The 25,121-nt window shown below is 35.2% G+C and overlaps 1 protein-coding gene across 1 annotated transcript; it reads left to right on the top strand.

The window, feature by feature from the left end:
* Positions 1 to 676: 676 nt before the first annotated feature.
* On the top strand, positions 677 to 3,724 carry LOC127095100 (terpene synthase 10). Its single transcript, XM_051033836.1, has 8 exons — positions 677 to 931; positions 1,017 to 1,401; positions 1,490 to 1,708; positions 1,781 to 1,919; positions 2,002 to 2,234; positions 2,862 to 3,178; positions 3,305 to 3,375; positions 3,608 to 3,724. Exons 1-8 carry the CDS (start codon positions 721 to 723, stop codon positions 3,722 to 3,724), a joined length of 1,692 nt encoding a protein of 563 aa, XP_050889793.1. The 5' UTR covers positions 677 to 720.
* The last annotated feature ends 21,397 nt before the right edge of the window (positions 3,725 to 25,121 follow it).

Genomic DNA, 25,121 nt, shown 5'->3' with positions numbered 1-25,121 from the left:
CAAAGTTTTAAGCACGAAAGATAGTTTCTTAAAAATAATTAAATAACTAATATAATTAATATATAACTAATAAGCTTTAGAATGTAAGTATCAATAATTTTTAAAATAAATAGATAAATAATATATATTAAAATATTGCAACATGTGATAGTTTTTTGGCCTCTTCTTTAGTTTTTGTTGGCTTTTGTTTTATGCTTTCTAAGCTGGCTTTTGCTTTTTTTTTTCTGGTTTTGTTTTAAAATATGATTATGTTTGTCCCCTGATTCCTTATATAAAGCTTGCGTTGGGTTTCATATATAGTACAACATTTCTCAAGACACTAAACATTTTACTCTCATTTCTAGCTAATGGCTTTGTCCATATTTTCATCTCCCTCATTTACTTTTAGCAAAACCTCTTTTCCCAAAAATAGGTCATTATCTCTAGCAATATGCAACTCCAATCTCCCTCTTCCAATTCAATGCAAGGCAACATCTGAAGTTGCAAATGATCATCATAATGAAGCAATTACTAGACGATCTTTAAAATTCCAACCTTCCATTTGGACTGATGATTATATCCAATCATTAAATAGTGAATATAAGTTATGATTATTTGATACTTAATTTAACATCCATGTATTTACTATGAAAAATGCTAACAATTTGTAGTTAACTATTTAAATTTATGCAGGAAGAAAGTTATGCAGAGAAATGTAGAGTGTTAAGGGAAGAAGTGAGAATGATGTTCAACAAAATAGAAAATGAGGTTGACCAATTGGAGTTTATTGATGTAATCCAAAGACTTGGAGTGGCTTACCATTTCAGTAATGAAATAAGGAACATATTGGACATTATTTACAACAATCAAACATCAAAGTTGGAGAAGAATTTACATGCCACAGCACTCAAGTTTAGACTCTTGAGACAACATCATTATGACATATCTACAGGTTAATTAATATTTTAACTTAAAAGAAAATCTTCATAATCATATAATATTGTATATTAATTTATAAGTATAATTTTTTGTTGCAGATGTTTTTGATTCCTTTCAAGATGAACTGTCTGGTTTTAAGAAAGACCAAATACTTGATGTTGAGGGTGTTGAGGGAATATTGTCAATGTATGAAGCCTCATTTCATTCATTTGAAGATGAAACAATATTAGATGAAGCAAGAGATTTCACATCGAAGTTTCTCAAAGATTTTTTGAATCAAAATGGAGATAGTCATTTGTCACTTCAAATAAGTCATGCTTTGGAGCTTCCGCTACATTGGAGAGTTCCTCGATGGGAGGCTAGTTGTTTCATCAATATATACGAAAAACAACAAAATAAGAATGATGTTTTGCTTCACTTTGCTAAATTGGATTTCAACATTCTTCAAAGCGTCTACCAAGAAGAACTAAAATATACGTCGAGGTAACAAAAGTTCATTACTATCTTTCTATATATTTGATACATCCATTGTTCGTATAAACTAAATATAAATTTTCTCCTATTTTTTAAGATGGTGGAAAGAAACTGAAATTGGAGAAAAGTTGAGATTTGTTAGGGACAGGTTTGTTGAGAACTTTATTTGGAACGTGGGAATGAGTTTCAATCCAGAATTTGAATATTTTCGAAAAGTTCTGACTAAAGCCAATGCTTTAATTACCATAATTGATGATGTTTATGATGTGTATGGAACCTTGGAAGAACTAGAGCTCTTTACAGAAGCAATTGAAAGGTAATAATAATATTCCAAATTTTTTTCGTTGTTATTGAATAACTATAAATATTCTGTTTGTTTTTATTTTAGATGGGATCTAAATGCCATAGATTCTCTACCAGACTACATGCAAATATGCTATCAAACGCTCTATAACTATGTCAATGAAGTTGAATTTGAAATGTTGAACAAAACTGGGTACTCTATCGCTCCATACCTAAAAAGAGAAGTAAGTAATGTTTTTTTTCTCTTTATTATCCCTCTTAATTATATCTAAGATTTTATGTATTTGATATTATTATGCTTAATAGTGGGCAGGTTTATGTAAAGTATACATGACTGAAGCAAAGTGGTATCACAGTGGATATACTCCAAGCTTTGAGGAATATATAGAAAATGCATGGATATCTATAAGTGCACCTCTTATGCTTATTCATGCTTATTTTGTGATTCCAAATTCATTCAAAGTGGAAGACTTGCATCTTTTAGAAGAAAACTCCGACATGATTCGATATTCAGCAATGATTTTACGTCTTGCTAATGACCTCGGAACATTATCAACTTTAACTTTATTCCTTTATTTTAGTTTTTAGTTTATGCGTTTTTTTTAATGTTTTTTAGTCAATGAAGTTCTTGGCTTTTAAAATAAATCAAATATGTTTTTACTGTTATATAGGATTTAAAAAATAAGAAATCATTTAAGTTTAGAAGTTGAAATTTTTTTTACTAATAGGATTTAAAAAATATATATGATTTTTGTATTTGAAGAAGGTAGTATTTGTATGTTGAGCTTAAAAGGTTTACAACTATTTTGGAAAAATAAAATATATTTGATATTTAAGAGTTTAAAACAATGATAAAGAGATGGGAGACTTAGGATCCATTTGTTTTAATTTAAAAAAAAAAAGATTTTTATATTATTATTTATAAATAATGAATTTCAAGAAAACTTTTAATATTTTAAACAACATTTTCACAAATTATTTTTGAAAATACAAAAGAAAATTTATTTTTAAAAGTTAAAATAAACTAACCCTTAATATTAAGAACCGGAAAATATTAAAAGAATAAAATCCTCTTAAGAAATTATTGGAAAATAAAACTTTTATTTCATTTATACGAGCTAAAATTACAACCAAATATTTAACTTTTCACTAATGGTTTTTTTTCTTCATTCTATTTTGAAGCGTGAAATTGAGACAGGGGATATTCCAAAGTCCATTCAATGTTATATGATGGAAACTGGTGCTTCTGAAACAGAGGCTCGTGAGCATGTAAAGTCTATGATGGATACAATTTGGAAGAAGATGAATAAAGAAGCTTGTAGTTCAGCTTTCTCAAAAAATTTCATAGAACTTTCGATAAATCTGGGTAGAATGGCATTATTCATTTACCAGCATGGAGATGGTCATACCATTCAAGATCCAGAAATCCAGAATCGTATACAATCATTAATTTGGAATCACATTCCTATTATATCTACAAAATGTTAATGGTTAAGTTATAGCAAGCTATAACTTACGTGGGCTTTTAGCAATGATTGCATTTATCCATTTTTAAAACTTATATGTAATATGTTTTAAAACCAATAAATGAATAAATCACAAGTTTCAGGCATTCCATTCATGTGCGGGAGAATACTCGTTGGAGTTAATCTTCGACTTAGAAAGCCATGTGACCTAGAGGTTAGTAAGATGCACACATGCAAAAAGCAGCGAGATGTCGAGTATCTGAATCATGTAAAACACAATATGCAAACATATATATTAGTTTGGTAAAGCTTAACAAAACTAATACTACTACCCATAAGCTAAACACTACTTCTGGAAGAATAACCTCAGAAATTATTGCTTTTGAGTCAGAATATTACTTCTGAATATGAACTACTTATAACAACATCTCTTAATTCATATTTAGCTAAAGAAACTCTACAACACAAATTCCATCTCTCACGTGGATAAAATATCCACTATTCATAGCTTTCGTCAGTACATCTACAAGTTGCTTTTGAGTACTACAGTGTACAACTTCTAGCACTCTATCATGAACCCGATTCCTCATAAAATGAAATTTTGTGTCAATATGCTTGCTTCTTCCATGCAGCATTGGATTATTGGCAAGGCTTATGGCTGATTTGTTGTCAGTCAATCATCTGCTTCATAGGATTTTTCACTTTGATCTTTAGATTCTGCAACAAATTCATAATTCAAATAGATTTACACGTAAACAAAGCACCTGCAATATACTTAGCTTTACAGATTGACAATGCAATCTTTGGTTTCTTCTTGGAGCACCAAGAGATAGGACCTCCTAGATACTTGAGAAAATATCCAGAAGTACATATTCTGTCAACTCTATCTCCATAGCAATCCGAATCTGAATAGCATATCAGCTTTGAGTCAGATTTAACACCAGAAGGGGACAACCCTCCACACCACATAGTACCTTTAATGTACCTCAGTACCCTGACAACAGTTTGATAGTGTGACCACTTTGGTTTATTCATAAATATACTCACCATTCCAACTATATAACAGATGGCAGGTCTGGTGTTACACAAATATCTCAATGAGTCAACCAGCTGTTTAAAAGTTGTAGCATTTACATCATCACCCTTAACATCAGAATCCAATTTGTGATTCATTTCAGTAGGTGTGATTGCAGTCTTGCAATTTGTCAGCTCAAATCTCTTCAAAAGTTCAAGTTCATACTTCAGTTGATGTAAAATGATATCCTTCTTAGAGTACATAATCTTCATTCCTAAAAAATTTATCATATTTCCCAGATTAGTCATCTCAAACTCATTCATCAACATCATTTTGAACATGACTAACTCATATGAACGACTTCCTTGTTAGCAATATGTCATTAACATAGAGACACACTAGAATTATATTGCTTTCAAAAGTATGTTGAACATAAATTCCATATTCAATCTCACACTTTATGAATCCTTGCAGCTTGAAAAATGAATCAATCTTTAGATTCTAAGGTCCAGGAGCTTGTTTCAGTCCATACAATGCTTTATGTAACCCGTACACCATCCCTTCCTGTTTCTTTTTCATAAATCCCAGAGCTTGTAACACATATATTTCTTGTTGCAGTAGACCGTTCAGAAATGCAGATTTCACACCCAGGTGCTTCAGAGGCCAATTTCTATTACCAGTTATAGTAATCGCCAATCTGATTGTTTCATGTCTAACTACAGGTACAAACACTTCAAAGTAATCTAATTCAGGTTTATGTGGAAATCCTTTTTCTACTAATTGTGCTTTATATTTTCCAATTCATCCATTTGGCTTTAACTTCACTTAAAAACCCATACGAAACTGATGACTTTCTTCTTCTTTGGAAGCTCAGTTAACTCCCAAGTCATGTTTCTTTCTATACCATTCAACCACACTTTCTTCTTGAGAGATTATTCAGTACTAACTTGTTCGGAGTTTATTAACATGTCACACTGAATGACTTCTCCCTCAGAGTATACTTTAGTATCTTGTAACATATCAAACTCTACAAATCTCCTTGGTAATTGTCTGATTCATTGTGGCCTCTAAACTTGTTAAGAATCTTCTTCAGATGCTGAAACAATATCACATGCTTAACCACCTCCGGAAGTTGGACCACCTTCAGAAGCTCCACGTTCATATGTTTGACCTCCTCTTGTCTCTTGACCACTAGAGTTTGGATCATCATCAAACTCTGGATCAGAATCTGGTTTACCTTCAGTGTCAGACCCCCATTCAGAGTCACCTTTAGAGTCATCTTCTGATTCTGGCTCATCTTCATAACCTTTGGATTTTGAAGTATCTTCAGAAGCTAACTCAGGTGTTGGCACTACACAAGAGTTGGATTGAGACTTACTCTAACCCCACACTTTTGATTCCTTCACAATGATGTCTCTACTGACTTCAACCTTGTTAGTGATTGGATAATAAAGCTTATACACACTTGTATTGTGGTACCCAATCAACAATATTACTTTTCTTATATCATCCAACTTATTTCTAGTAGTACCTAGAACATGTTTGCAAAAAACTTATCTAAATACCCTGAAATGACTCACAATTTTATTTTCTCCCATCCACTTCTCAAAAGGAATAATTTCCTTCTACTTCTTAGTTGGACATCTATTGAGCACATACACTGAAGTGGCAACAACATCTCCCCCACAAGGTGTGAGGGAACTTCTTTTCCATCAGCGTGCTCCTTGTGATATCAAGCAAAGTTCCATTTCTTATTTCAAAAAGACCATTGTGTTGAGGAGTGTATGAAGCAGTCACCTCATGCTCAATTCCTTTCTCCTCACAGAAACTTTTGAACTCTATAGAGTTATACTCGCCTCCACCATCAATTCTCAGAAATTTCAGCTTCTAACCACTTTATTTTTCATCCTTCACCTTGAACTTCTGAAACTCAGCAAACACCTCATGCTTAACTTCATGAGTGCTACCCATGTCATTCTTGTGAACTCATACACAAATGATAAAAAGTAGTTTTTTCTTCTAAGTGAAGGTACTTCAAATGGTCCATAAACATCAGAATGTACTACTCCTAAAGCATGTTTTACTCTTGGGGCTACTTGTGATTCAAATGGCAATCTAGATTGATTCCCTTTCATGCATATCTCACATGACTTCTCAAGCTTCACAATCTTGGGAATGAAATATACCAACTTCTTATAATTAAAATGCCATAAGCTTCTGAAATTAAGATGCCCCAATATCTTGTGCCACAAGTAGTTGTCACCTTCAACGCCTTTTTCACTGTGGCATTTAGTTTCATTTGTCTCCACATCCACCTTGAATGTTCGGTTGCTTCCCTTTTTAGATTGCATAATCAACTTCATATCAGAATTATACAACTTCAAGAGACTATTCTTCATAGTAACTAAGAAACCTTTCTCAATGAGTTTTCCTACACTAATCAAATTTCTCTTCATGCTAGGACCATACCAAACATCCTTGATTCGAACAATTTTACCATTCTTCACCTTGACTTTGAGATTTCCCCTACCTTCAGCGCCAGGGAATTTATCATAAGCACTTATGATCTTTGTCCTCTTTCTAGAGTAGAAATCAACCATCCATTGTTTGTTCCAATTAGGTGATTTGAGCATCCAAAGTCCATATACCACCAGTCTACCAAATACGCCCCATCAGATTTAGAAGCCATCAATAACATAGGTTCATCATCAAAGTCTCCTCTAGCTATGTTTTATTCTTCTGATCGTTTCCTTGTTTGACCAACAATCAGTAGCAAAGTGACTAAACATATTATAATAGTAGTATTGAACATTCTTCTTGTCAAACTTCTCATTTCCCCTCTGATGTTTCTTCTAATAAGAATTGTAGGCTTCGGACTTCGGAAAAATCACCACCATGTCTCTTCTTGGCTTCTGACCAAGATTACTTCTGACACTTCTTCCTAGAAGACGCCTTCAGAGCCTGCTCTACCTCTCTTTAAGAGGTTCTCTAAGTCAGAAGAAACTCTTGTGCCTCATAGTGAAAGGATTTGTTTTTAGAATAACAATATATATATATATATATATATATATATATATATATATATATATATATATATATATATATATATATATATATATATATATATATATATATATATATATATATATGTATATTACTTTGACAAGTGAATAACAACGGGAACATCACCAACAGTCCAATTCTGGCACATCAATCCCTGCATCACAAAGTTTGGCACTTCCTATTCTTGACCATCTTCTTAGGATTACATCAGACTGATCTTTGGAGTGAATGAAGCCAACACTCTGAAAACTTATTGTATTCTCTTAAAATCTCTTCGAGTTGAACCAGGCGAGAAGCCTAAACCATCTCAATTCTTGTTTTGGACAAGCTTAACAACTTGTCCCCATCTAGAAGATTGACCCTTCTCCACCACTTGTGCATCTTTGAAAGAAGTCATGGATGACCAATTCTTCTTAGCAGAATTATCATCAACAGAAAAATCCTGGAACAGAGTTCCCACGGCTTCGTCAACATCAATGTATGGAAATGATAAGAGATGACTCACCAACATAGCTTGCTCACCACCTACAATCACTAACTTCCCATTCTTCACAAATTTCAACTTCTAACAAAGGGTTGACGTTATTGCCCCGACTTTGTGAGTCCATGGATGACCTAAGAGACAACTATAGGTGGGATGGATATCCACCACTTGAAAAGTTATCTGAAATAAGTACAAGCCTATTTTTAGCATGAGATCAACTTCCCCAATCATGGTCTTCCTCGAGCCATCAAAGGCTTTCACAACAACTCGACTAAACCTCATAAGAGCACCTTGATAGGAGAGCTTATACAAAGTAGACTTAGGCATAACATTAAGAGAAGAACCAGTGTCAACCAACCCATTGGATAAAGCATATTCTTGACAACTCATAGTGAGGTCTGAAGACAAATTATGGTTTCTCCCTCACTCGGGAAAATCTTCATCACTGAAACCTAGATTGTTACATATGATAATGTTGGCCACAATACCATCGAACTGAGCAATTTTTACATCATGATCCACATAGTCTTGCTCCAAGACCTTCTATAAATCCTCTCGGTGAGCTTCTGAATTCATCAGTAGAGATAAGACATATATTTGGGATAGGGTGTGCAATAACTAATCCACCACATTGACTGCACTCCTCTTAATCAATTTCAACACTTCATCTTGATCAGACTTCTGGTTCACACTGTTGGACTAGCCAAACTGCATAATAGGAGTTTCCACTTAAGTTTGCTTGCCCCACCGAAGCATCTCCAATTCTTATAGGAGTTGCAGAAGCAAATACTCGACCATTTCAGGTGACACCACTTACATCATCAATGTTCACAACAGAAGAAAAGGAAGGAATAAGGACTTCTTTACCATCTTCCAACATGGTAGCATTGTACTTGTAAGGAACAACTTTATCGGATTCGTAGGGCATATGACCCGCCAAACAAATGACCAACGGAGAAAAAACATACTTTTGACTAGTGTAAGCAATCACAACTAGTTCTGGGATATTAAAATGGGGAATTATTACACCTAATTCCCATCTTCATCCCTATCTCTCATAATCTAAATAAGATTTTGATCCAGCATTTCTTGTAAATCTATTTTCACCACGACACACCCTCGAGATTTTCTTGAACAGATGTGGCAAGAAGCATGATTATGCTCATAATAACTCAACTCGCACAAAGTTGTGTGCATCTAAACCAAGGATCTTGTGATCATATTGGCATAAAAAACACGGTACTTTCCAAGACATCCTTCAACCATATTCATAGTTGCACCCCCATGTTTAGGTAACGAATTGGCTCGTACATTAGGACCAAAGTCTTCAAAAGAAAAATTACCACTTTGCATTAATCTTCTCACCTCGGCTTTCAAAGTGAAACAATTTTCAATATCATGACCGGGTGCTCCTTGGTGGAACGCACAATGATGATCAGGTTTATACCACCATGGAAGCTCTTTCGGAATAGCTGGCAGAGTTCTTGTCTATACTAAATTCTTCTGTATCAAAGCAGGAAATAATTCCGCATAAGACATCGGAATTTGATCAAATTGTACATGTTTATATACACAATTCTATTGATTCTATTGATAGGTAGGTTGTTAAATACGTGGTTGATAAACTTGGTGTTACTTGAACAACTAAAGCAGGATTAATAACTGGGGTAACTGATGCCACATGCTGATGACGTTGATTGGTTCTCAGAGATCTCCTACGCTTCACTTGTGAAATAGCATTAGCATCATGTTCCTTCTTCTTGGGCAAACCATTCCCATACCTTCTGGAACTGTCAAACGAACCACTTTCTTTCAATCGTCCCTCACAGGCACCTTCTTCTAATCTCATTCCCATGTTTACCATCTCTCTAAAATCACTAGGAGCGCTTGCAACCATCCGGTCATAATAAAACAGACTCAACATCTTCAAAAACAACTTTGTAATTTCTTTCTCTTCCAATGGAGGACTGACTTACGCAGCAATCTCGCGCCATCTTTGCGCTTACTCTTTGAAAGTTTCTTTATCCATTTGGAACATATCACATAGTTAATCTTTATCCGGTGCCATTTCAATATTATACTTGTACTAATGAACAAAAGCTTCACCTAAGTCGTTGAAAGTTCGGATTCGGGTGCTCTCAAGTCCCATGTACCACTGCAAAGCAGCACTAGTCATACTATCTTGAAAGTAGTGAATCAATAATTGATGGTTATTAGTTTGAGTCGACCTCTTGCAAGCATACATCACCAAATGACTCAAACAACAAGAGTGTCCCTTATACTTATCGAAATCTGGAACTTTGAACTTATGATGTATCTTCACATTAGGAACTAAGCACAAATCATGGGTATTTTACCAAACAATTCCTTTCCCCTCAAAGCTTGAATCTCTTTCTACATAGCTTTAAACTGATCTTGAAATTCATCCATCCTTTTAGAGACACCAACAATTTCACTTTGATTATCATGGAAAATATGTTCTTCCACATAAGGAGCAGCACAGACCACGGGAGGTAGTACAAACATAACCACTTGAGCCATGGGAACTTCGACAACAGGTTGATATCCTTTAGGCACAAAGTGATGAGGCATTCCCCAAGGGAAACTAGGAGATATATAGTGTTGCAGAAAACTGACTGGAGCCACAGAAATAGTTGTAGATACAATTTCAGAAATCACAATCCTCTGAAGCGGAGTCTGATGAGGAGAAGGAGGATGCTTATGAGTAGCCACCAAAGTTTCCATCATAGCAGTGAGCCTTTCAAAACGGTCCCTCAAAGTAGTCACTATTTTGCAGAGTTCACGATTCTCTTTCTCTAGATGATCCATCTTCTTTTGTTGATTAGCACGAGTGTTGTACCGGTGATAACTTTTCTTAATGAAGACAAATAAAAGGAAGAAATAAGACCTCTAGCAAACTTAATCAAATCAAGACCAAGATGCAACGTGATGCTTGATATGCAAATTCAAATGGAAAGTTTTCAAGGAACTTCAAGATATAAAGCAAATTGCAAACATCATAAAGGAAATAACACACTTTAAACTACTGAAAATCTCATTCTATTAATAATGTGAAGGCTTACAATCTGAAATACAATTTCAATAATCCTTAAAGATAAGCGGAAATAAACTAGATCTATGAAATCATATCCGATGATAACCCAATTCCAAGCTGATACTTCTTGCAAAGTCTTTTGAATTAGTTTTCATAATTTCTCTTCATGGCATCCTTCTTGTAGTGGTAAATTAATGATCATCAAGCTATGGATAAGCTAGAGATCAAATAACAAGATTCGCCACCGCGATTTTATTGTTTCCAAATCAAAACTAATAAAATGTCATAGATTACAGGTAAGGGGGTTGGTTACACAAAGGGAAGGTGTTAGCACCCAAATTGTCCTATGTACTCCTAGCGAGCCCTTTTTGTGTGCATATGTACTTGGTATAAAGTGATGTTTACAAACAAATAGAATGGGGGGGGGGGATGAGAAAATAATTCATTAATTATATTTTTGTGTTTGGCAAGACCTTCGGTCTTGTGCCTACGTACCAACATAAAAATGAGGGATCAAAACCTCGTAGTTTGTGATACAAATTTCAAAGTGGATGCATTGCTTTTAACAAAAATTAAGTTTGAAAGGCACAAAGGCTTAAAAATGGTTTGAATGAGTTAATTCTCTTTTGGCTTTTTGAATGTTTAAGTCAGGTATAGTTAAGTTCATTTACAAGTTTGATTTAAGAAAAAAAGTTTACAAATGCAATGGCATAAGGCCAAAGTTTCTATCTTTTTTTGTAAAAGTGGTCAAAGTTTAGAACAAAATAAGTTCACACAAAGAAGGTTTTGAAAAAGAGAAGGAGAGATTTTGAAATTAAAGAAAGTAGGGAGAAGATAAAGAGGCTACCCTATGTACAAAATTAAAAGTTTTGAGTTGAAAAGATCTGACCAAATGGGTAGCAATCCAATATACAAGAATGTCAAAAGAAACCCAAAATTCCCTTGGACTTTTAGAATCAAGCAACACACAAATGCACAATTATATTATCTTGAAGAACAAGGCATCAAATAAAGATGGCCATATCCAGGCTTATCCATTCCATGATCCTCCTCAAAGTAGCCCATGTAATAGATGAATTCTACGAGTCACAAGTTCAAAATAACAGTTTCACAATGATCATGTTGCAGATGAACTCAAAAGGATCTTGAATGATGTATCAGATGAAGTTTCAAATTGCAAGCACTTGGTTTCTCAATATGTTGGCATTGGCCAAGTCCTTTAGCATAGGAATGTTGCCTAAATTCTAAGTCCATTTGTCCAAGATCAAGCCAACATTCAACACAAAAGTTTTTTAGGGTTTTTTGTTGTTATTATGTATGTTAATGGTCAAAGACCACAGAAACAAACAAAGTATGCAAACAAAATATATCACACAATATGGTCCAAGTTGACAAAGTGAAAATTGCATTAACATAAACAATTAGAATGATATGAAAAATGAAAAATGTATAAAATCTAGAATTTAATGACATTAAAGTAAATGGCTTGAAATTAAAAGTTAGTAGTTAATAGGTTAGAAGTTAGTATTGTTTTGCTTTTGCTTTTCATTTTGAGACATTCTTTGGAGAACACTCAACCCATTTATCACAAGCATGGATCCTTGAACCAAGACATATTCCAAAGGAAGGAAAAAAGGCCAAGTTTCCACACAATACCATGAAAGAGGGGAGACTTACAATCTCACTAACTAGAATGCTTATGCCTTTTATGTCACAAATTTAGCGCTATGTTAAGCAATCGTAATTGGACTTATGTAGAAGTCACAACTATTTGAGGCCGGGAAATAGAATTTTGGTGTTAATGCATGTTAGAGACATAGTATTATGAACTATGCTCATGAAACATACCACACACAAAAAAAGAATATGGAAAAGGTGTGGCCTAATCTCATCCATACTCATGCTAATTTTTCAATCAACTAGCTTTAGGACTTTGAGATATCATAGGCCGAATGAGATGAATGCATAAACAAGGGGAATGAGATGAAGAGGGAGGGGAATGAATGAAATCACAAATTGATCAAAAGAGGAGTTTTACCAAATTAATATTACTCATTCATTTTGGGAGATGGAATGTACATTCCATCAATCCCCTAAATTCAATGATATTAATTTGACAAAGTCAAATCAACCTTATTCAAGGCCCAACAACAGGAGTCAAACATAAACAAGTCATCACAATTGGTCAACAAAATTATTTGGCATTTATTCCAATTAAAAATACTAAAATAAGGCATTTAAATTAAATATGGTTTGTCCAATTTCTAAAACCTCATCAAAACACCAAATAAATGGCCATGAGATATATCATAGGTCAAACAAGGTGAAAGGACCTTGGAGAAAAAAATTCATAATTTTTGGACATTTAAAAGTATTTTTAAATAATTGAAATTAAAGGAAAGATCAATTAAATCATAAAAAATATTAATAATGATCCAAAAAAATAATTTTAATTCAGAATATGAAAGAGTAAAATATTTGAATTTTTTTGGTGAAACTCATATTTTTTGGATCAATATTAGAATTAATATGAATTAATAGAAATAAAAGGATTAAAATGAAAATTAAATGATCAGAAAAAACGTGGACCACTTGATCTCCCTCATTAATTGAGGTGGCAGATCAAAGGGTCACAAACGCGCAATCCACAATACGCCTTAGTCAGCGCGCCACAAGAAAGGTAATTCAAACCAACGCACGAGATTATTTCATTTCAAAAGGATCATGTGGCTCTGAACATGCCAACTCACCACTAGAGCTACAACTTCAGTCTCTTTCTCAGACGAGCCTCGCCGGACTGGTTCAATCATAACCATCACCAAAATTAAAAAGAAGGACATGATTTCAAAGTAAAAATGACATTGAGCATGAATCTGACCTCAATTTATCCTAACTCCAAGTATATTGAGAGATACATGGAGTTGAAATTTGAGGTACATGAACTGAGTTGCTTCGATTTGACCTCAAAGCAACTCAATCTTCTTTCCTACATTGGTAGGACTTCAGACAACCAAAGAATCAAGAGAATTGAGCAAGATTGAGAGAGAATCGAAGAGATTAAAATTTATGGAAAATACCTTCAATGTAGGTCTGGATTCAATTGTTCTTGCCTTGGCTCGTGCTTGATCTCACTCCAAATGCTTGCAGAAGTAGAATAGAATGCTCAAAAGGTCTTGGATCCCTGGAGTTTTGAATCTCAAAACAGTGAGAATTCAAAATCAATTTCAAGTGAAATTCTCAAGATTATCCTCTGGAATGAGAGGGTTAGAGGCTTGGGATCAAAGTTGGCGCGAATGTGTGTGAAATTCTGAGCATAGAGGGCTCTATTTATAGCCAATTCAATTGATATTTGCACACTTGAAGTGAACTTCCAAAATTAGCAATGTGTGATGCAGGCCCATGAAATCACTCTATCTGATCCATAATTGAGTGTAAGCAAGGCTGAAGTCATGTTGGAATGCTAGGCAGTTGTGCATGGATGTTTGAAGTTCAATCTTGCCAAATGATGATACCATGTTCAAGCCATGCGCAACCTATTCATTTCTTGTCCAAAATGGATGAACTTGGACTTTTTGGAAAGGTTAGATCAAGAGGAACAACTTTCATGTTTAATACTTTTCCATTTGAATATTGGAACTTGAATAATTTTAAGGTGGAAGTTTGGAAATTTTAACATATTGAATTTTTTTCTAAGTGTCAAGCCATATGTCTCAATATTCCATGTTGCTTAACTTTTTATGTGAGCTTAAAATGAGAAAAGTGTCTTCATCAAAGTTGTATCTCTCTCATAGACCTTCAAAATGGTCACAAATTTCATGTAATTTGTATTTGAAATGATATAGTTATGCATTTTTGAAGTTTGGAAAAATCACTTGATAAATGGTATAGGTCAAAATTGACCTATAATGTAGCCTCATATCACATGCTCAAAAAAGTTGAATTAGATCTCACTCCAAACATCAAAGTTGAAGTAGACATCTGGAATTTGATTATTCAATTTGTAAATCTTTCATATCATAAAAATTGAGCAAGTTATGGCCTTGGGAAGTTGACTTTCAAATTAGGGTTTAGACAAAATGACCTATAATGTTTCAACATAGAAAATGATTTTCCAAGCAAAACTAGCTCTAGGTCTCAACACGAAAGTTGTTTGGAATGTCATTTAGAGTAAGTTTTCTCTTGGAATCATTTCCATATGATGAAAATTGTAGGAGATAGGGTCTAGGGAGACCCAATTTTGATTAGATGAATTCATCTGGCCAATCACCATCAACCAACTTGCTAACCTTCAATTCTATTGACTTTATAGGTCCATGGTAGATCATATATGCATAATATGATGAATTTTGAAGTTACTCTGGATACCCAGTCAAACTAGGGTTTCCAAGGCAAATCACCCTCAAACTCTTGAAGAAAACATGATCAATATGATATGTAGAGATCATTGGAACTCATATATGACACTCATAACCATTCTTGGATCAATTCATGGTTGTGATCTTTGTCATGAGGGTCTCAATCCCTAGAGATGGACTTGATAGATCAATGAAGATCATGCCTTACCTACAAAAGAGTTAGGCAAATGCAAAGACATATTTTTGGTATTTTGGTTAGTAAAAATGATAAAATACAAGTATGATACAATCACAAAGTGCTTGGTGATTGATCGATCACCATTTACACTCAGTTTCCATCATCTATCCAGCATTGAATCTTCATCAATCGGTAACATTTTTCTTTTTATTTTAGTGATTTCTTTAGTTTATTGCATTTTATGAATTTCCGCTTGTTTTATGTTGCATTAGTAGTTTTTTTTCTTTTGTCCCCTTTTATGCGTTTCTGTGTAGACTATTTGGTTTCCAGGTCAGATAACAAGTCCGAAAGTTGCGTACCGGAAGAATGGAGGTCAGAGACTTAATGAAAAGAGAAAAATAGACAAAACAGGGGGCTGACACGGGTGCCCGTGTCAGCTGACACGACCCGTATCAGCATGTGCAGAGCCAGCCATCCAAAACCCAGAAAACAGTGGGCTGACACATGTGCCCGTGTAAGCATGGATTGCATGATTGGACTTATAGTGGAGCCAACACGGGCAGCAGTGTCACCTGATACGGCCTGTGTTGGCCATTTCTCCCCAATTGTTGCTTTTTCATATTTTAACCCCTTTAGACGTCCGGAGGGCAGTTTGGGCATTTTGCAATGTTTTTAGTTGTTTGGAAGCTATTTAGTTTGAATTTGGCCACAGAGAAAATGGACTTTTTGATCGTGAAAGAAAGGAGACAGAAAGAAGAAGCGACCTTGCAAAGTGTTTTAAAGGAGAAGAGATCTTCAAGATCGGAAGAAATTGAAGATCAACTTTCATCAACAACAACTTGTAATGTCTTTAATTTGTAATCTACTGTCTTTGAATACTATGAGAGGCTATACCCCCCAATGCTAGGGGGTGTCCCTGAATTGCTACTGTATGAATATTTTATCCATGTTCGTATAATCATTGATGTTTTCTTAATTCAAATTGTTATATAACGCGCTTAATGCTTAATTTTATCGGACAAATGAAATTCTGATCTATGGTTAAGGTTTAGGTCAGACAAACCGCCTTATCACTTGTTATATAATAAAACCCGCGTTTAATCACTTAGGAATGAGGATCAAACTGTGGTTACTGTTAATTCTTGATAAACTAAGTATTTCATAGCAGCAATTTGAATAACTAAGGAATTAGGATTGAAATTACCTGTTAATGGTTTTTGGCTAAGGAATTAGAGAAAACTACTCTTGAGGAACTGTTTTGAATTATGATAACATGGATGTTATATGATCTGGAAGAAGTGTAATACAAAGCAATTCATACATCTGGCCCTAGCATTATTTCTCATATCGGTTAAACTGTTTTTATACGCTTTATATTTTTATTTCTTATTATTTGTGAAAACAATCATCAAACCCCATATGAACTTTTGTTCAATCGATTTATTATAAAGATTGATACTTTCTATGCAGTCCTCGAGATCGATACTCGGGATAACTCCCTTTTTATTACTACATTGGTGCAAATAGTACACTTACTATTTTGCCGATCAAGTTTTTGGCGCCGTTGCCGGGGACTGCCAAAAGTATAAGTTGAAAAATAATTCAATTGGAATTTTGTTGCTTTGCAGCTAATTTTTTTCTATATTATTGTTTATTCTAATAATTGTCTAATTTGTGTATGCAAGGTAAGGCCTCAGCTGAATTTCTTTTTGACGCAGAACCTGAAAGATTATTGCGTGCAAGACGAAGAAAAGCTAGGCTGGAACTTTCAGAATCAACCCCTATTGTTTCTGATTCTGAAAAAGAAGAAGTTGTTTCAGTTCATTCGGAAGACTCCAAAGCTGTTTTTGAACCAATGGATGAACCACAGGCTGAAGCCCCGCTACCTCCTGCAGAAAGACTTTTGGGTGATTATGAGGATGCAAATGCTCCTACTGGAAGGTTAACAATTGTGAACCAACCGGTAAATGTTGATCACTTTCAGCTGCACCCTTCAACGATTCGTCAACTCGAGAGGAGACCGTTCTCCGGAAAAATCAATGAAGATGCCAACAAGCATTTACAAAGATTTTTGACCATGACGACATCGTTGAAAATTGAGGGACACTTAGAGGAAGCTAAAAAGTTGGTGATGTTCCCGTTTACACTGTCGGAAGATGCCGAATAGTGGTTTTACTCTTTACCCGCGGGAAGCATAACAGCTTGGCAACAAATGGAGACAACATTTCTGAATGAGTACTTCCCTGCTTCTGTGTATATCCGTAAGAGATATGATATTGTTAATTTTAAACAGAAGGAAGGAGAGTCACTCGGAGACGCTTACAAAAGGTTCAAGCGATTGTTGGTTGCATGTCCTACTCATAACATGGATGCAACTAAACATATGCAAAATTTTGTGAATGAACTTAGAATGAAGACTATGCAACTCATACACACAGCTGCCAGTGGCTCAACAAACTTTACAACAGCCACTGGAATAAAGAAAATCATTGAAGCCATTGCAGCAAATGAGCATCTGGAACTCTATGACCGCAGTGTAAGTCAACCTGAAGGTATCATTGATCTCAAACTAGCAAATCAAGTTGTGAAGATGGAAGATCAAATAACATCTGAAGTAGAGAGAAGACTAAAGAAAATGACTCTTGACACTCAAACGGTGGCACAAGTGCAACAGGTCCAACCTATTCAAGCTGTTAGTTGTGAAATTTGTGGAGGTCCTCACTTCGCCATGCATTGTGTGGCAACTGCTCAACAGGTAGAAGAGATTAATTTTCTGAAGCAGAATAATCCTTACTCCAATACATATACTCCTGGATGGAAAAATCATCCAAATTTTTCCTGGAAGGACCAGCAAGGAAATGCTCAGAAGCACGCTCCCACCCAGTATCAAAGCCAACAACAACAACAGTATCCTCCATAACAACAACAACCTTACCAGCAACAGTAGTTTCACCCATCCCAACAACACTTTCAACAACATGTTCCAAGAAAAGCAGATTGGGAAATTTCCATTGAAAAAATGGCAGCTCAAAGTTCACATTTTCAAGAGGAGACTAGAAGTAATCTGAGAAACGCGGGTGCTTCAATAAAAAATCTGGAAGTGAAAATGAGTCAGATTGCTCAACAACTTGCGGGTTCGCAAACACCAGGTGCATTACCGTGTGCTACAATTACAAATCCAAGAGAGCATAATAATGTGAGTGCGGTAACCACAAGGAGTGGTAAGGCAAAAGAAGTCCCTGAAAAAGATAATGAACAAGAAGACCAATTGCTTGAAGTTGATTTGGAGATAAAATAAAATGAGGTTGTTAGTGAAGAGGTGACTGTACCTAAACCTGTGGTTAAAGAAAAAGTTAGTGAATCAAAGCCGGTTGTCAAACTCCCTTTCCCAACAAGAAATAAGAAGAAAGAGAAACATGAGAAAAACTTCGAGAAATTCTTTGAGATGTTCAAAAAGCTTGAAATCAACATTCCGTTCTTGGAGGCACTTGAGCAAATTCCCTCTTATGCTAAATTCATGAAAGATATTATTTCAAAAAGGAGGAGCACTGATACTGACTCTATTGTACTAACCAAAACTTGCAGTGCTATTTTGCAAGGTATGAAGATTCTGGTAAAGAAAAAAGATCGAGGCTCGGTAACTATCCCTTGCACTATCGAGGATAGATCTTTCAAGAAGGCCCTTATAGACTTAGGGCAAGTGTGAGCCTCATGCCTTTATCCATCTACAAGAGGTTAGGGATTGGAAAAGTACAGGATACCCGAATGACACTTCAATTTGCTGACCACTCTGTGAAGAGACCTTATGGAGTGGTGGAAGATGTTCTTGGGAAGATTGATAAGTTTGTGTTTCCGGTAGACTTTGTGATCTTAGAAATGTCATAAGATGAAGAGATACCGCTCATTCTTGGTAGACCATTGTTGGAGACCGGGAGGTGTTTGATAGATATAGAAGAAGGCACCATGACTCTAAAAGTTTATGACGAAGAGTTAAAAATTGATGTGCGCAACACCATGAAATATAAAGATGATGTGCAATTGAAGACTTGAAATGAATTATCCCTACGGTGTGTATGCATAAAATTCTCATGGAGGATGGTCACAAACCGGTGGTGCAACCACAAAGAAGATTAAACCCCGTGATGAAGGAAGTGGTTAGGAAAGAGGTTGTTAAACTGTCAGATGCCGGGTTAATTTATCCCATATGCGATAGCTCTTTGGTGAGTCCGGTTCATGTGGTCCCGAAGAAAGGAAGAACTACAGTTATAAGGAATGAGAAAAATGAGTTACTCCCTACTAGGACGGTCACGGGTTGGCGTGTGTGCATCGACTACAGGAGGTTGAATTTGGCAACCAGAAAGGACCATTTTCCGTTACCATTCATTGATCAGATGTTGGAAAGGTTGACAGGTCATGAGTACTATTGTTTCCTTAATGGGTACTCTGGATACAACCAGATAGTTGTTGCACTGGAAGATCAAGAGAAGACAGCTTTTACATGCCTCTATGGTATTTTTGCCTACAAAAGAATGCATTCGGGTTATGTAATGCTCCAGCCACATTCCAAAGATGCATGACCTCCATTTTTACGGACATGCTCGAAAAGCATATGGAGGTCTTCATGGATGACTTTTCGGTATTTGGCTTTTCTTTTGATAATTGTTTAACTAACCTTTCCCTTGTGTTAGAAAGATGCCAACTGACCAATCTAATTCTCAACTAAGAGAAATGTCACTTCATGGTGCGAGAAGGAATAGTCTTGGGTCACAAAATCTCTCACAAAGGGATAAAAGTGGACCAAGCCAAGATTGAGGTAATAGAAAAGCTACCACCTCCTGTGAACGAAAAAGGTCTAAGAAGTTTCTTAGGACATGCAGGTCTCTACCGCAGGTTCATAAGATACTTTTCCAAGATTGCTAAACCCTTAACTACCATGTTGGTTAAGGACAAGGCTTTCATTTTTGATAAAGAGTGTGTTGTTGCTTTTGAAACGATAAAAAATAAATTGGTGACGACACCTATTGTCATTGCTCCTGATTGGTCTCTACCATTTGAGATCATGTGTGATGCGAGTGACATCACAGTGGGAGCAGTTCTTGGGCAACGTAGAGATAAGCTTCTGCATGTCATATATTATGTCAGTCATGTGTTGAACCCTGCACAAATGAATTATACGACTACCGAAAAGGAGTTGCTAGCTGTGGTCTATGCCTTTGATAAATTCAGGCAATATCTGTTGGGGTCTAGAATCATTGTTTATACTGACCATGCTGCTTTGAAGTATTTCTTTGCTAAGCAGGACTCGAAGCCAAGAATGTTGCGATGGATCCTGCTCCTCCAAGAGTTTGATGTGGAAATCCGGGACAAAAGGGGGTGCGAAAATACTGTGGCAGATCACCTCTCTCGGATGTCCCCAATGGAAGAGAATGAGGAAAAATGCCCAATAAATGATGAGTTTGCTGATGAACACATCATTGCTGTTATTGGAATACCTTGGTTCGCAGACTATGCGAACTATCTAGTAGGCGGGTGTAGCGGGGTATTCGTTACCTTTAGATTTATTGAATAAATCAAAAGTAAATCATACAATTCGGGTCGCCACCGCACTTCTATTTATCCAAAGGAAAGGTTAGAAAGCGAACAAAAACCGAGAAGTTTTATCAAATAAAAAACTAATAAAAATGTCAGAGATCTGGGTAAAGGGGTTGGTTATGCAATAGGAAGGTTTTAAGCACCCAAAACATCCTTGGCACTCTAAGGGAGCCCTTTTTGGAAATGTTTTATGGTAGGTCGGTATTTGTGAAAATATTTATGCAAACATGATTGGGGAGATGAGAAAAGAATATACATGTTATTTACAATTTTTGTTGTTTGAATGGATAAACCCATTTCCTACGTAACATCACAAAGGTATGATCAAAACCTCGTAGTTCGGGGTAAAAATCTCAAAATAAGTTGGTGAATTGGTTTGTCAAAAGCCTTAAGATCTTTTGTTATCAAAGGGAGAAAACTCAACCTAAACCAACAATCCATCATGTGAGGAGAGCTTCAACATACTAGTGAGGGATCCACCCTATAATAAGTATGGAAGACTTATAGTCCAATCACTAAGGATAAGGTGAGGTTTACATCAACCACTACGATAACTCAAACCTAATAGCTAATGTTTATGAAAAATGGTTTTAACAAAAGTGATCATTGGAACCACAAAGAGTCATTTGAAGTGAGTTGGATTTACCAATTAAAAGTATTCACAAAAATAAAGTCAAAGTTGACTTAAGGTTCAATTCAAAATAAATATTATGAAAAGAGTTTGAAAAATCAAAGGCATAATGCCTAGGTTTCTAGTTTTTGAAAACAATGTCAATGTTTGCACAAAATATGAGTTTGGCTTGGGTTAGAGTGGAGAGAAGAAGAGAAGGGCTAGTCCTAAATATGCAAAGATGAGGGAAGAGAATAAAACCCTTGGAGTTCATTTCTTGAGATTATAAGGATGATTCAAGAGCTCCTTTCTTTTGGACTTATCGAGCAATAAGCAATTAACTCAAGCAATCAATCTCCTAGGATCCTCCCAATGGACTTGTCTCTCTCAACTGGGATGCTCATGACAATGGTCCTTCTAAATAGCTCAAGTTTAGGATCCCTATCACACAAGAACAAACAAATCAAAAAGTTACACAATGCAATAATAGAAATGGACAAACAGAGAGTTTAGATTAGTAGTCCTTTCAATTTAACATCAAGATATAAGCATTCTAAAGGCATGATGCCTAGTTGCTCTTCAACAATTTTAGAATTCTAAAGGCATGAGGCCTAGTTGCTCTTGAAACTCCATTAAGCATATGCAAGGTCCTAATTCTAAGTCCTTTCTCCTTTTTGCATTGGGTTCACACAAACAAAAACAAAACAAGCACAAGCCAATAATATATTTACACAATAATGTGCTCAAGTGAGCAAAAGGCAAATGGCATAAACATAAACATGAGCTCAAGCGAGCAAAAGGAAAAGACAATATGAATAATAAGCAAGAAATTAAATTACATTAAAGTAAATTGCAAGAATTAAATGCTTGAATTAAAAGTTAGTCATTAATAGTTAGTGTTAGTGTGCCATAAGGCAATTTAGCGCTATGTTAAGCAATCGTAAATGGACTAATGTAGTAGTCACACCTATCTGAGGCCGATCAATAAAACTATAGGCAAATAAACACAAGTTAGAGATCATGACTAGTAAGCCAAGCTCCTACAACTTGCCGTGCCAAAAGAAAAGAAGAATGACCTTGTATGGATTTCAGGTTCTTTGCTTGACCAAGAAGCAACCTATCTTGGACACAAAGCAATTCACTTGATCTTTGATCAAGATGAATTTGATTTGGATCAAATAAGGTTAAGCCTCTCATATATCAAGGCTAACCACAAATCATTAACTCATTGGTCAAAAGAAAAATATGAAGAAAGGAGATGAAGATAAAATGTACAAAATTCAAATTCAAATCACATAACCAAAACACATTGATCAAACATGAATGGAATCAACATCAATCAATGGTAAACAGAAATGAAATGAAGATTAGAAGTCAAGAAAGGTCAAACATATTTTTGGTATTTTTGGAATTAAAATAATGCATAAAATAAAATGAACAAATAAAGGTCAAACTTCAAATCCAATTCAAATCAACTTGGATAAGTCCAATTGGATCATCATAAGTCTAACATGGTCAAACAAGGTTTGACAAATTTTCTCAACATTTTTTGAAAACAGAAACTAATTTTAAATAATTAAAAATGAAGAAAAATAACATAATTGGACTAAAATCTCAAATAAATTAAGAAATTGATGAGAATATTTTTCATAGATTCATCATCATCCAAAGATGTTAAGAAAATATTTTGGCATTTTTGAATATCAAATGGTATTTTAAATGAATTAAAAATAATCAGAAATGAAATAATTCACAAAAAATATTAAATGGAATCACAAAAATAATTATAAATCATTTTATGAAACTAGAATTTAAGAGAATTTTTTTGCAATTGGTCCCATATTTTTGTGATTCCAAATAAAGAAGTTATGAATTTTTGAAAATAAATGGCTTAAAAGAAATTAAAACAGTAATTAAGAAATTAAAACAGAAATTAAGAAATTAAAAAAAAATCCACAGGCGTTTGATCCAACCTCATTAATTGACGTGGCTGATCAGAAGGCTCTCAAGCGCGCGCTTACCATGTACATGAGTCAAGCGCGTGGTACCATGCATTAAATGGAGTCAAACATAACAATGGCCAAGATTAGATCATGACCAATGGATCCAAGGGCTATGAGATCAGCCACGTGTGGACGCTGGTGGAAACCACCGTCTTCTCCGGTGATAAGCCAAAATCCGGCCACCAGTTGCAGGTTTTGCAACTTTAACCAATCCACACAATCTATATACCAAATGAAAGCTGGGGTGATGTACATCACCCCTGTGACCTTAGTTTTCACTCAAGATCCTTATGGAAGAAGAAATCCGAGGTTGAAAAACTAGGTGTTCAATCTGAAGTTCACCAATTCACAAAATTAAAGCCACCATTGGCTTGCCTCTCATATGAGGACTTCAGAAATGCAAACCAATACAAGCAATGCACAATATTTAGGGAGATTCGAATTAAAACAGTTATGGTATAAACCTTTAAAGTGCAACTTTTATGAGCTTGATCCAATCCAATCCTTGATTGCAGCTTGATCTTGAAGTGAGAATGAAGCAAGGCTTAGGAATTAGAAGCTGAAGATCAACCAGGGAAGTTGAAATTCAAGCTTGAAAAGAAAAGTTAAATTTCAGAATTCCTTTGGTGAGAGGGTGGGGAATGATTTCAACAGGGATTCAGGCGTCTTCAGGTTACCATTTGAGTGGAATGATGCTTCTGTTTATAGATGGAGCTGCAAGGAGAGTGTGATGAAAACCGTGTGCATGAAGTTGGATCCTCCATGCATGGGCCTGTACAGGCTCATGTGAGGCCCAAAACCACTTGAAAATGAATGCTGAACATCAACCAAATTGAATTGGACGTGCAGATTGCAAGGCATTAGCTTGTGTATCAAGATTTCACTTGGTTTCCATAAATGATCACAAATATTCATCTCTTCAAAATTCCCAATTGGAAAATCCAAACATGGGCATGTGAGTAATGGTTGGAAAGGTCTTGACATAAGAAACAAAAGTTATGTTGAACAAAAATCCATTTGGAGTTTGGAAAATATCGAAAACTAGCCATGAAGTTCAAGGTACAAAACATGTATTTGAAAAATTTGCCAAAAAGGACCAACTTCAATCCCTTATGTTTCAATGATACAAGCCTCAAATGGAAAAACATCCAACATCAAAGTTGTATATCATTTCAACAAAATCAATTTAGACTTAAATTTTGCATCATTTGGATTTTTGATGAGAAAGTTATGTCCTTGGGAAGTAGACCCAAAATTAGGGTTTCAGTCAAAATGACCTATAATGTTTTGAAATGAATGATTACCTTAAAAGTTTCAAATGAATTTTTGATGAACATGAAAGTTGTTCATATGGTTCTTAAGAACATTTGTTCTCTTGGGGTCATCATCATTTGAAAAACATATCAAAAGTTAGGTGTCAGTGGATTTCAAAATAGTCAGATGAATTGACTGATCAACTTCTCAAAGCCAAACTTCGAATCTTGATGAATGGATGATTGAGGACACTCACATAGGCTCATATATGCATAAAATGATGAATGAAAGAACTTCCCTTGATTGAATTTGATCATAGGTTGAGGTTGCTTCATGAGCAAGGCACAATCA

The sequence above is a fragment of the Lathyrus oleraceus genome, chromosome 6, assembly GCF_024323335.1.
Source record: "Lathyrus oleraceus cultivar Zhongwan6 chromosome 6, CAAS_Psat_ZW6_1.0, whole genome shotgun sequence".
Taxonomy (NCBI): domain Eukaryota; kingdom Viridiplantae; phylum Streptophyta; class Magnoliopsida; order Fabales; family Fabaceae; genus Lathyrus; species Lathyrus oleraceus.
Note: the sequence above shows the minus strand (reverse complement) of the source record. Positions and strands in the feature narration are given on the sequence as shown.